This window comes from Catharus ustulatus, chromosome 5, assembly GCF_009819885.2.
Source record: "Catharus ustulatus isolate bCatUst1 chromosome 5, bCatUst1.pri.v2, whole genome shotgun sequence".
In the NCBI taxonomy this organism is placed as follows: Eukaryota; Metazoa; Chordata; class Aves; order Passeriformes; family Turdidae; genus Catharus; species Catharus ustulatus.
Window position 1 is genome coordinate 60468322 of NC_046225.1, and position 14213 is coordinate 60482534.

General features: G+C 35.0%; 1 protein-coding gene across 3 annotated transcripts in view; it reads left to right on the forward strand.

The window, feature by feature from the left end:
• TAPT1 (transmembrane anterior posterior transformation 1) overlaps nucleotides 1–14213 on the forward strand; it is a 46820-nt gene that overhangs the window by 12929 nt on the left and 19678 nt on the right. For all 3 annotated transcript variants that reach the window (XM_033060502.2, XM_033060503.2, XM_033060504.2), the window contains 4 exons: nucleotides 7495–7657; nucleotides 11346–11481; nucleotides 12278–12375; nucleotides 12544–12613. In XM_033060502.2, coding sequence (XP_032916393.1) covers nucleotides 7495–7657; nucleotides 11346–11481; nucleotides 12278–12375; nucleotides 12544–12613 — 467 coding nt within the window. The remainder of the gene's footprint in view (nucleotides 1–7494; nucleotides 7658–11345; nucleotides 11482–12277; nucleotides 12376–12543; nucleotides 12614–14213) is intronic.

Below are 14213 nucleotides of genomic sequence, written 5' to 3' on the forward strand. Positions count from 1 at the left end.
GTTGTGTGGGCAATATACCCTTCAGACAACCTTGCTTGGATTTTTTCCCCTGACATCTTTACTTGTGCTAACAGGAAAATATTTCCTTATGCATTAATGTACAGTAAATTCACGACTATAAGGCACACCTCTGGGAGCCAGCAAATGTTGCAATTTTGTGCATTATATAAGGCGCACTGAACTATAAGGCGCACTTCCGGGTTTGGGGCAAAATTTTAGTCAAAAGGATGCACCTTATAGTCGTCAAATTACTGTAATAATTTTTGTTAGTGCTTCATGTAAAACTAAAAATTTACTACACTACAGTTCATTAAGGAATGAAATATTGAAGAATTGAGAGTTTGGTAAAGATTACATGTAAAGCAAAACCACATTGTTCAGTTTCCCTGCAAGTATCTGATGTAAAATGGAGAAAGAGAAGATACCTAAACAAAACTTTAACTAGACCGCTATATCAATAACTGAAATATGTTATTATAAACCTCAGTGGCTGCCTGTTTGAAAATGTTAGCATTGATTAAATAATACATTTAGAAGAGGTTTGCTGTAAAATACATGCTTGAACTTGTAACATGCTAAAAGACTTCTTCAGTGGTTATTAACTGAACAATAAACCCAAATAAAAATGGTTTTATAAGTGTCAGCATTTATAGAAACATTACTCTTACAAAAGCTTTAAAATATTTATGTATGTAAGTTATTAAGATGAAAATATCCGTCTAAAACATTTTTGCAGTGACAGTGTATTTGTATCTTTAAATTACTGTATATGTGACATCAGTATTAGAAATTTTATGTGTTGACTACATAGGAGTAATTGTTAAGAGTAATCTGAATTATTTGGATGAGACTAGATAGTCTAAACTAAATGAACCAATTAAAATGCAGTGAATTGTATCAATAAACAAGAAAAAAATCTTGAATGCTTTTTGATTTTAAAAATATTAACAAAACAATCAAAACTCAAATAACTAAACAATGATTGGAAAACCATGTATAATCAGACTAGTGAAAAATTGAGGAGCACCAGGAGGCCTGGAAGACAAAAATAAAGAAATCATCTGACATGATGTGGCAGTTAAGTTTAAAGTAATATATTCAGAGTGTGTATGGGTTGGATGCCAATGTAACTCAGTACAGTAATTTCACAATTATAAGCCGCACCATTTTGACTAAAATTTTGGTCCCAACCCGGAATTGTGGCTTATTACTCAGGAGCAGCCAGTCTATGGATGAGGTTCAGAAATTTGCCAACCCGGAAGTGTGAGCCCGCAGCAGCCCCCAGCCGAGCCGGAGCGCGCCTGGCCCCGGCGGCAGGGCAGCGGGGTGGATCTGAGCCTGCACAGCCCCGGCGGGGCAGCAGTGCCGAGCCCACCCGGCCCCAAGCCGAACCAGTAAACCCCACGATTCTGTTACTAATTGGCAACTTCATGAAAGTTGCACGCAGATCCTTGCTGCGAATGAAAGTGCGGCTTATAATCCGGTGCGGCTTATATATGGACAAAGAACGAAACATTCCCAACACACAAAAGTGCGGCTTATAATCAGGTGCGGCTTATAATCGTGAAATTACTGTACTCAGACAAGTGTGCTTGTCTGCAGATCACACCATGTAGTGAAAGCATTGTCCATTTTGTAGTGTCAGTTGCCGAAAAGCATACCAGAAACAACTGTAGTGAGACTTTTTTTTAGATGTTTTTATACAGCAAGAACAAATTTCTCTTTGTCCAGGTTGCATTTCATGTTCCAATGGTTTAACTACTTCAAATTCAATATGCAAGGCTTATTAAAATACCTAACATACAGTCTTGGTTTTCTTGGAAATCACTTGCTTAAGCAATCTTGTACATTACCTACTTGTGATTTTGAATATATTAAAGACAAATATCGGTAAACTGTGATTTATTTTTAATAACACTCTGCTTGATGCTGAGTGACTTCCGTTGTACAGCTGTTTGAATAAAAACGAGTTTGGTGGGGTAGATACCAATTCTTTGAAAGCCTTGAGCTGGTTTGCTTGTTTAATAAATTAAAATACTGTGAAGTCTGTCATGCTGTTCAGTAACAAATTAAGGCTCAGTAGTGTGACTATCTGTGTAGTCATAGCCCATATGGATGATGGACCCTAATGCTTTTCAACCAGTAGGTGGAGACAGAACTCTTACCACTGTATAAAATGGCATTTTGGGTATGATGTTTAATAGAAATGCCTTGAAAATTACAGAAAAGTAACTAATTCCTTGAACTTCCACTTATTTAAGGAGTTTGCTTATGATGAGCACTGCTTTTCTCGCTAGATTTTTCTTCATTGGGTAGGTGTTTTATGTACCTTGTGATTTAAGTTTGGCTTAATTTTGTAACAGAAGGGATTTTTTTACGAGTGTCACAAGTTATCTTTAAAAAATGTTATTTTTCTTAAAATTTATTCAAGTTTGTGGGTAGCCAGGATATTTGGTAACATTCTAATTTGATAGTATTTTAATTTTATAGAATAGGAAAGTAATTCTTGCTAATCATTTATAAGGCAATTTGCTTGCTTTTAACTTTCCAAAAGGAGAGGACATACACAAATCCAATAGTTTCCTAAACAGAGGAAAGACTTGGATTTACACTTTGTAAATTTGTCTCATCGTGGACAAACCATAAATTTGAAAGTTTGAAGCAGGAGTATTAAACCTTGATTTTTATTGTGTTGTAAAAAGTAGGTTTTTTCTGTAGCAGACTAATTTGCTGAGTTCCTGGGTAATGTCAGTCAGTGCATTGTGGAAATTTTGCCATAGTTTGATTTTCAGCTGCTTTAAATACTGCAGGATAAGCATTGAGTGTGGCATCTGCTTTTTTAACAATTGGCTGGGCAGAAACAGAGGCATGCTGTGGTGGAATAGGGAGGTATAGTAGTATGACTTGCACACCATTTTGTTAAAACGAATAATGAACTTATATATCCATCCCCTTAAGTATGGATTTCTGTGTTTATGGTATTTTGAGAAGTAAGGCTTTTTTTCAGTGGAGATTTTTGGTCAGTTAGTAGATGTAATGATAAATATACCCAAAGGCTGAGGAGTTTGAGCATCTTGTTAAGTATATTCTGTAGAATGGTGAAGTCTCTGTGTGTTTTTTTCCAGATAGGAATGATTTGTGGCAAATACAGATTGAACCAGTGTGTCTGATTGTATACTAAAACTGCAATGGTCAGCTCTCACTGAACACTGACTACATCATTTCATTACTGCAGGCTTTGCAATCAGCTCTGTGTACTTGCCAAAAGGTGACAAATCATTAGACTTAATCCATTTACTTGATTTCCTTGTCTTTGTAGGAAATATTTGTCCCTTTTCTATATTATATTCAGAACCACACCTCAAAATCCTTTTTAAAATGTTATTAACCAGAGCAGAAGATGACTCTGCTACAATAAAAATGCTCCTATGCATTTATGGAGTAGACATGCTTAATCTCTCTCAATTGGAAACTAATGTTAGTGGTACACTGTAGATTACTTGTGTAGTCAATATTGAAAGGGTCTTTCCTAGTATACAATGAAAGAACACTGGAATATATTTTAAATACTAGGATCTTCTTACTGTTCTTACTTTCTAAAAAGCAGTTTTCTGCCATCAATCTTTGCAGTAATCCCTTGTACTGAGTAGAGGGTTGAGATGCTGGGAGCTCATCTGTCATCAAACTGGGGAAATTGAAACTGTGAGGATATTTTTGTGACTAAGACATTGTGGTTTAGTCCCAGCTGTCAGCTAAGTACCATGCAGCCATTCACTCGCTGTTTCCATCTTCCACCTGTGGGGAAGGGAATTGGAAAGTTAAGGTAAAGCTCATGGGTTGAGATAAGAACAATTTAATAATTGAAATAAAATGTGCTAATAATAATAGTAATGGAAAGGAGAAGGAGAGAGTCTTAACAGAATGCTAAGAGAAACCTTCTAAGAGAAACAATTGACAAGAGTTGTCCACCAGCCACTGCCTGGTACCCAGCCAGTCCCTGAACAGTGATAGACCCCATTCTGGGTAACTGCCCCAGTTTATATACTGGGTGTGATGCTCTGTGGTGTGGAATATCCTTTTGGGACATCCTGTCTTGGCTACACTCTGTGCCAGTTTTCTGTGCAGCTCCTCACTAGCAGAGCAACAGATACTGAAAAACCCTTGACTGAAGATAAACTCTTCTTAGTAGCAACCAAAACATTCAGTGTGTTACCGGCATTCTTACCCTAAATCCAAAAAAGAGCTACTAAAAATGAAAGGCATTCTGTCCCAGCCCAAACTGGGACACTTGTTCTGAAGTTGTCACAGCATTACTGTTGTTTCTGCTTCTTATGTGGATGAGAAGCACAAGAAATTATGTAGATCTTTGAATAGAAGCTTAATAGATTGTATTTTTAATTAAAATGTCAGAAAAAATATTGTTTATTGCAGTTTTTTTTCCCTAGACATACAGACATATGACTGAGAAACTAAATCCAAGTCACTGTGAGAGGTAGGACAAGAGGACTTCAAGTTGTGCAGGGGAGGTTTGGATTGGATATTGGGAAAAATTTCTTCACCAAAATGATTGTAAAGCAACGGAATGGGCTGCTGCTTGGGGGAGTGGTGGAATCACCATCCCTGGAGGTACTTAAAAGATGCATAGACTGTCGTTTAATGGTGGTCTTGGTGTCTTTTCCAACCTAAATGATTCTAAAATTCTCTAAGAACATTATTTGAATGGGATCTGTTCTACAAAAGTTTAATTCCTGTAAAGCACAGCAATCGAGTAGTTGATCTGACTCTTTAGGGCAGCTTTTGTATTGAATCAGAGTATATAGTCAAGTGTGTCCTGTACACAGCACAGTCTCAAAATCTTGTAATCTTTCCAGTGTATGGGATGCTGTGTGCAAGTTTGTATGCAACTTCATCCAGAGTTAGTCTCTTGCGATAGTTTCCAGAGTTGAGACCACCTTTAGAAAAGCAGTTGTGCTTTTATGTAGTCTCTTCTCAGAAAAAAAAACACTACTACATGTAGTTTTATGTAGTCTCTTCTCAGAATTTGTAGTCCCCTATGATGATTGCTGTATGCATTTATACTGGCTTCTTTTGAATTGGTTTTACTTGAGTGTAGTCATACAGATGAAAATCAACACAAGCAGAAGAGTGAGAGAGTTATCAGTACAGAACATCTGCAACTTGTGACTGGTGGTTGAGCATCTTGGATATTACTTGTAAGCAAGAAAACCTTTGATGTGATGTTTTTAGTCTGTAGTGATTTGTAGACATCAAAGCACTTTCCTGTAAGTCTCTTTCTGGCTGCTTCAGAAGTTTCATAAACAAATTCTACTCACTAGTGCATTTCAGTAAGAGACCATTTTATCATTAAAATTGGTACCTTAACAAACTTTCAAAAGACTGTGAATGAGATTTTCAAGTGGGTGTCTCTTGTTCATCAGATTTTCTCTACTCGATACTACTTCTCTAATGATAAGGTAGTTGTTGCCTGGAAGAATGAAGATGCTGATTTTCTGAGTAATAAAGTCTGATTTTCTTTGTCATGTGCTAAGGCCTGACATTTCTGTTGTGGCATAATAGTACCTTTACCACTGTATCTCAATCTGTATTTCAGAATTTGAATGTTGGTTGGGAAACCTGTACAGAAATGACTGAATAGACTTCCAAAATGGAAGTAGATTGGAGAAGAATATGCTGTTACTCAGCACATGAACAGTAATCATAATCATAGGCTTGTTTAAGTCTTGTAAATATTTCCATTTATACTATTATTTTTTAATAACTGTAATCATTTAAGTCAAATGTAATTAAATAAGGCAGTAAATTTTCAATGTGATTTTACAGGTTGGGGAGGTGCATTTTTTTGTGTGTCATGCAAAGACAGTCATAGGCTTTTTAAGCAGTGGGCAAAAGGTACACATTCAGTTTTCTTTACATTTTTCACTTGGTGTTTGCAGCTAAAACTCAGTTTAGGGGCTGAAGATAGGAAGAAAATTCACTGAGACATTTTGTCAAGGACTGAGGCTGAAATAAGATATGGTGTGAATTTTGTTTCTTACTGGAGGACTTCTGAAAGCAAGAAAATGTCTCTTAGGGAGAGAAAGTTCCTGTAAGCAGTTCTGGTATGCTGGGCAAGGTCAAATTCTTTTATTCAGAATGTAATTAATTTTAATGCAGTTTATGCAGTAAAAAGTATATAATAAAATGAGCAGTTGCTCTCTGTTCAAAGTGCAATACTGTAAATCTGAGAGTTCTGGAAACTTTCTTGCTTATACTGCCAGCAAGAGCATGACCTATTTGCCCATTGTGGAATGTCACTGTGTGGTTCCAGGAGTGATATAATGCATAAATGTTGTTTTCAGGGCACTTTTCTTTTAAGTGGAAGACAACAAAGAAACACAAAGGATAACACTCCAACTGTGATTTAAATAGAATGAGTGAGAATGCAGAGATTTTTGACTTTGCAGGGTCTGTAGAACTGCTGCAGACGGCTTTTTTTTTTTAAACAAATGGTGTACATTTTTACAAGATAACTTAATTTTTTTCTAAATATGTTATCAGTTCATGGGAACATTGCCTAATCACTGAATGACCTACTGATTTAAGAATATAGAAACTGAAAATTCTTGAATAACTTAAATTGTGCTAATTGCTTGCAACTTCTTTGCGTCATTAACTTCTGTAAAAGCACTTCAGTGTATTTAAAAAAAACAAATATATTTGCTAGAAGTTATTGCCTCCTGTTTTGTATTTAATTCTCTAACCTCTTGATGTAATTCAAAGGCTTTTTAACTGCTTTGCATCCTATTAATACTAAACTAAATAAATAGACAAGTGAATATGGCCTTGCAATTTTATTATGCTTATGTATACTGTTGTGGCAATTGAGATAAGGCTATTTTCTTCCTGTAGTTTTACTAGGAAGAAATTGTGTAATGATTCCTTTAGTGTCCTGGGTTACTCATGGGAAACTTCTGCATTTGGTTCCCAATCAACCTCGAGCTCTGATGTCAAATTATTTGCATTTACTGCTGCAGAGCTTAGAGCTAAATGAAGATAAAGAATTTACAACCTGTTCTCGGCATCTGGTTCATTATACTGAAATTGAAGATGACTGCCTCATTTGTTTTTTATCATAGTGAATACAATTTCTGTACCTGAGGAAGTCAAAATCATTGTATTGTTTGGAAGAGGGAAGGTAAATTAGGAATCAAAGGGCATGCATGCAGAATGTTGTTAAAAAGTGGGAGCTCTCAACAAATACAGTGTTTTAATTACAGGGATGTGGCTAGTAGGAGACTGTGATCCTGTTCATGAGTGTGATCTAGAAATGTGTATCATAGTTGTGTTGGAGTGAAGGGCAGGGGAAGGGACATAATAAACTACATTAAAATATATCCGTGATGAACAGCTTCTTTATATTCATATTGACTTGGTAACATCTGTATTTTGTGGGTATATGACATTTAATGGAACTTTTTGCGCTTTGTATTTCAGTGACAGACGTTTGCTACAACCTGCTCAGGTCTGTGACATGCTCAAAGGAGTAATATTGGTCATCTGCTACTTCATGATGCACTATGTTGACTACTCTATGATGTATCATCTGATAAGGGGACAGTCTGTCATAAAGCTCTACATCATCTATAACATGCTTGAGGTAAGAATGTTGGCATCAGAATATGAAGCATGCTTTTTCAGACTATCTAAAATATTTGTTTTCCAGTATTTGTACCTGGTATTCTCACAAATCTGCACACACCTAAGATAATAAGCATAGATGCAGTGAAACAGGCTTGTGAACAATAAGGTTTTAGATACTGTTTCATAATGCCTAATTTATGCAGCTTATTAATCAATTCACACCAAGAAACTTGAGAAGTGGAAATGAAAGAAGTGTCTTATGAAATGCCAAGTAATGAATGAGATTTTGAACTCGTCAAGAAAAGTAGAAACTGTTGATTTAAAATAATTATAAGACCCTGAGAGCAGAGAAGGAGGATAATAGAAAACATGGAATTTGAGATTTAAGTCATCATATGGTTTCATTGTATAAAAGGACACATGTTACAGCTTTACCTCAGTCCTAGCTAACAGACACAAGCCTATGAGGTGAATGAATTAATGTAGAGACCCAGGAAAAGGAAATTATGTTTTGGGAGGTAAGATAAAAATTCTGTTGAGAGTAACAGTTTCTGTTTTGCTGTTGATGTAAAGTATAAGATTTTTAATTGTACTTCTGTGACCAGTGGTTCATAAAGTAATGTTTTCATAGGCACAATCTTATCTCTGTCCTGCAAATATAGGACATAATAGGAATACAGCCTCTTAAACAAGACTCAATCAGAGTTTTGTGCACAGAAGTTACTCTGCTAGGATTCTGGGTTTCCTGAATGATGAATCCTTGTTTGAACATCTGTTGTACCTTTGTTTGAAGACTGCTGAAACAGGGTTACGTTCTGCAAAATCCAAATAATTTGTCTGAAGGCATTTCTTCTTTCCTAATAAGATAGGAAAATATTGGATAAGGAACACCCTTTGTTATACTAAGTGAAATAAATATCATAAAACTATCTCAGTTGTTTATTCAGAGGGGTTTTGTTGCCTTTGATTTTACATTTGCTGTAAAATATGTACAAATATTAAATTGGCACTGAGTTACTATCTGGATTTTAGTTGTGTGGGGAGATACTCATCCCTATATAGCTCCTCCATAATTGATGAGAGATTATCACTTACTAAATAAATCCATGTGCTTAAAATAGTACTTTTTATTTCAAGACTACTTAAATCACTTAGTGCTGTACTTTCTCTGCTTTATGTGCTTACCACATAATTTGAAGTGATACTGCAGTGTTTGCTGTGAATTGGAGGCCATATGCCATTCTGTTTGGAATGAGTAATTGAATTACTTTGCTATGTTCGGCAGAACCAAAATTGTGTGTTTTAACTAAGAAAAGTGCTGCATGAGTTTGTTTCTTTTAGGGAAGTGGGAAGTCTGTTACTACTCATGGTTATTAGAAAAATTACATTAGACTTTGAATTTGGAAACAGTATTTCAATTCCATGGTGTCTCCTGAAACCCAAGCAGAGTGCATGTTTTTAAAGGACTTTTTTACCATGAGAGGTTGCAGCAATATTGGCAGAAAATGTTCATGGTATCCCACTGAAAGACTTGGTTGATGGTCAGGTTTCAATAACTTGAATATTGGCTTGCTTAGACTACTTTGGTGACTTTTACTAAAAGTCTTTACTACTGATGCAGGCAAATCTTTTTAAGGAATTCTTGATATTTTTTTTTTAAGCCGTACACTTTATGTTTTTTCACAAGTTTTCAAAATAAGGAAGATCCTTTTAGTCTAGTAAATCACTGAGCGACAGAGATGTTTACAATGTCCTAATGTTTTCGGCTATTGACAAGTCCAGGGAGTATTGTCCTGGACAGATATAAGGAATGCAAAATCTTCAAATTATGTGCTGAATGCTCCCAGCTGACAGGCTAAGGGGAGCATTCAGCACATCTGGCTTAAATGACACTTTTCTTTTTTAGATTCAGACCCACCGGCTCCTGCTCCTTGTGAAGCCCCAGTGTGCGTTACGCTGGTGACAGCACTCACCATGGAATTCTGCTGGAGCCTGGAGCCGGCATGTAGGGTTTAGGTAAGTCATATTTGGAAAAGCAAGCAACAATATTGTGTGGTGGGTTTTAATATTTTCTATCCTTTCAGCAAAGAACCAAGGACTGCTTAAATAGAAAGAAAAGCAAAGCCACCATTTTATCTATTAAAACCCTCACAATATTGTGAACAAAAACTTACCAAACTCTTAAGCATTCTATAGCTGGTGTTACTACACCAGGTGTAAATTACTCAATGGGTCATCACAATGAGCAGGAACCAAATAATGCAGACAATCTCAATTTATGAAATCTAAAAGCCGAAAACAATGCCACTGTAAATATCTCTCAAACTGATGGGGTTGGGAGCTTCACATTTATGGTAATTCATCAGCTCATGGCTTTGTTAATTTTATTTCATAGGTGATTGTTAGAGCACATTGTACATTTACTTGAGATAGCCTGTAAAATTTTGTTTAATTAATTTTCATATTTTAGGAAACTTCAGTAGTAGTATCAGAAATAAGTATGGCTTCCCTCACTTCAGTATCTGTACCTTGAGAACTATTTAATTTAAAAAATCAGGAAATTGTCTGAGGTCTAGGTTTGTGTTGTCACAAGAGCTTATTTTCTATTAATTAGGATCAATATTTGCAGGTACATTGTGCACCTTGTTCTATGTTGCTGCATGTTGATTTAACGTGTCCAAAATTGTGTTTTTACAGAAAGACAATAAAAAAAAAATCCATGTCTTTCTTAAGTAGAGATAATCAGTTTCCATTTGGTTGAATTAGGAAGCAATGAGAGATAGCTTTTTTTTTAGCCAGACATGTGCCAAATTTTATTTTTGAAGTTCTGGTTTTGTTACCCTGGTTTTAAAACTACTGAACTGCAGTGTACAGGCAGAAAAAAATGTTCTTCCATGTAACAATTTTCAGTTTTATATGTTTGTTGCTGATGAAATATTGGGAACTGGTGGAACTCCCTGTGACCTTTCTTGCTGTGATATTAAATTGCAAGTTCAAAATGCTGTCCATATGTTTTCTATCTTTAGAATTACTGCTAGAGGGTTTTTTTCCTATTTGTGTGTATATTCTTTAGATTATATCCCAGGTGTTTGTTTTTTTTTCAACGTATTTTCCCTTTTTGGCAGACTTTCAAGTCCCTCTTAATCGCTTGTTTTTGTGTTATACTTTTAATTTTGAATTCTGATTTATGCAGACATTTGCATTAAATATATACATCAGTATATAGAAATCAGTAGAGCTAGGTCTAATTTCTGGGTTTTTTTGTACCTGTTAACTAGTGTTCTGTGTCATCTGGAATTCACATTTAGTGTTGGGGTTTTTTTTCCTAACCCAGAGAGGTGGGGGAAAGCATTTTAAATGGTTTGATACAACCTACATACTGCTTTATCAAAGGCTGAAGTTTGAACTGTACTTGAGTATCTTTCAAGAAATCATCTATGATAACAATATGTGATTATTCATTCCAAATACTTTTGCACAGGGGATAGTAATTTGAAAGAGAAAGTAAACTGCTTAATATACAAAAGGAACAGTATTGCTGTGAAATCCACAGAGAAGATGGAATAAATGAGAGATCAAAAGTGATATATATGTGAAACTTTTTTAAAATTGAGCTGGACATTATTTTGAGCTGTTCTTGAACTGGGCATACTCAAGTGTTGGAGAGAAAGGCAGTAAAAGGCAGTAAAGTTGTTCTTGTTTAGGTGGCTGATCGTCTGATTTCTTCATTTGGACAAGATATTTTGGATGCTCTTTATTGGACAGCTACTGAACCTAAAGAAAGAAAAAGAGCTCACATAGGTGTGATTCCTCACTTCATCATGGCAGTGCTGTATGTCTGTATCCTTTTTCCTTGATAAATTGCAAAATTTTCTAAGTTAAATTATGGAGTAATTGCTCTGCATTATTTTATTTTAGTATATTTGAAAAATTGATAGTATTCCTAAATCAGTGATCCTTTACTTGGAAAATAAGATTACCAGTACCACCTGTTTCAGAAAAAAGAATCCCTTCATGATGGTGTACTTAAAATAAAATGAAAAATCATAATTGGACAGTTAATGGAATTTTTTTTTTCTGATTTGTATTCAAGTATTTTGGCTCACAAGGCCTTAAAGATAGTGGGGTTTTGTTATTTAGTGGAATGGTAAATGCTTCTAACTTGAATATATTTTCTTGAAGTGAAGGGATAAACTCATCCATATTCAGTATGCAAATGTTCTTAGTGTGAAATAATCTTAAAATAAATTGATGAATCTGAAGAGATACCATAGTCCAGTCGTTTTGGTAATGAATTTAGAATTCTTACAATTTTTCCCTATTTCTCTGAAATCTTTGGACTAATTGAGAATCTTTACCTCCGATTTTTTTTCTTTTTGTATTGATGTTTCTCATGACTAATGTCATTGGGTTCTTTCAGAACAAGAAAAATTAGCATCATTGTTACATGCTACAAAGCACTGTGCATATATTGCATACATGTAAGTATTGTCTTGCTGTAAGTCTGGTTTAGAGGGATATGGAAACTTTCCTGGTATACTTTGAAAGCAAAATAGGGAATCTGTGGTTCACTGCTCTTCAGTACTGTTGTGCAGAAAACTTATTTACAATATTCTTCCTTAACCCTGCTATGCAGTCCTGCATGCTATTCTTATAATGGTTCAAGCAACAACCCTTAATGTGGCCTTCAACTCCCACAATAAATCACTGCTTACCATCATGATGTCCAATAATGTAAGTATGTAGCTTTGTCATAGAGCTACCCTAATTTGTTTCATAATCCTATGTCTTTGTGTATCATGTCTTAAATATTAATATTTTAAAATAACATATTTTTTATAGTGTTTGTTTATATCAGTTTTTTATGAGTAAAAACTAACTAACTGTTTCTAAAAATTGCAGTTTGTTGAAATAAAAGGAAGTGTTTTCAAGAAGTTTGAGAAGAACAATCTCTTTCAAATGTCAAATAGTGGTATGTATACCAGTGCTGATTGGGAGCAAATACAAAGAGAGGCTGTTTATTTAATTCATTAATGTATTTAATATAATCAATGTATTTAATATTATTCTTATTATAAACATTTCACCTTGGTGAATTTGAGTGTTCTGACTTGCATTCCACATCACCCCTTTTATGGTTTGGTTCAGTGGGATGAAACTGAGATCCACTTCAAAGAACACTTAATCCTTTTATGGCAAATTTTCATTTGAGGTGCTAAAACAGCCTACTGGCTTTGTTCTGAAATGCCCATGCTTCCAAGCGATTAAGTCTTCTGTTTTCAAAAAATTGGCTTCATAGTGTGCTATATTGACACAGTGATCTCAGAATGCATGTTGTTGGGTGGCTGTGAGGCTGGATCTTGAAATACCTCCCCCTAATCCCAAAACAAACAAAAACCCAATGTAACAAAGTAGCTGACATATGAGGGAAATAGCAGAGATTACTCTAATTTTTTATATGCTTTCAAGATAACGGGTAGAGGGAACTTAGGAAACATGCTTCTGGCACTTCTTAACTGTGTTGTTGCTTGGGATCAATTTTGCTAACTTAGTGTGTCTCATGAGGAAAAGCTGTTCAGGTATCCTTTGATGGAGATTCTTCCTAATACTGGTATCAGCCATTTGAAATATTTATTGAATTCTTGATTTAAAACCAGTAGGAGTGATTACACTTTAAGTTTGTGCAAGAGCTTCTTTGTTTGTACTAGTTTTGTAGAATCTCAGAATGCCCCAAACTGGAAGGGACATGAAAGATTGTCTTATTTCAGCCCCCTGCCTTGAACAGAGTTACCTTCCACTAGACCAGGTTGTTCAAAGCCCCATCTACCTTGGTCTAGAGCACTCCAGGGACAGGTTTTTTTGGGCAACCTGTGCCAGTGTCTCACCATCCTCACTGTAAAGAATTTCTTCAGTATGTCTGGTTTGATATTCCCCACTTTCATTTATACAGATAAGCAAAGAAAATAGAATATATTCTTTTTATTCCAGCTCATAGTTCTTAAACCAGATAACTCAAATGTGCAATATGTTAAAAAAATAGCTGCTTATTTAAAAACAGATGATTCATATTTTTGTATCACAAGTTAAATTTTCAACAGGCTTACATCAGGTTCTATTGATATGACCTTTGTCTAATTCATCTGCAAACTGCAGTATTACATGCAAATGTTTTTTTAATTCTTTGGATGAAAGACTATTTGCATAAAACCTTAAATATATCACAGAAAATTATATAACAGAAAATTAACACTAAATTTTAACCTACCACATAGTTACTCTTAAACATCCCCAGAAAGATCTGTGTTGATAATCTGTTTATTCACTTGGGTTTGGTTCCAAGATTTAACTACTTATATTTTTAATTTTAATTTTTAATTTTAATTTTTAATTACTTATATTTTTAAAATCAGAGGTATTTAACTTTACAGTGAGAATGCTAAAAATGAAATTTATGTAACTATTGACAGAAAACCTAGATAAGGTTTCTTATTAATGCAGAAATAGTTACAACTATGCATCTAACTCTCCTACATAAAGGTGAAGCCTCTTTCATGTTGAAATAAGCAAGGAAC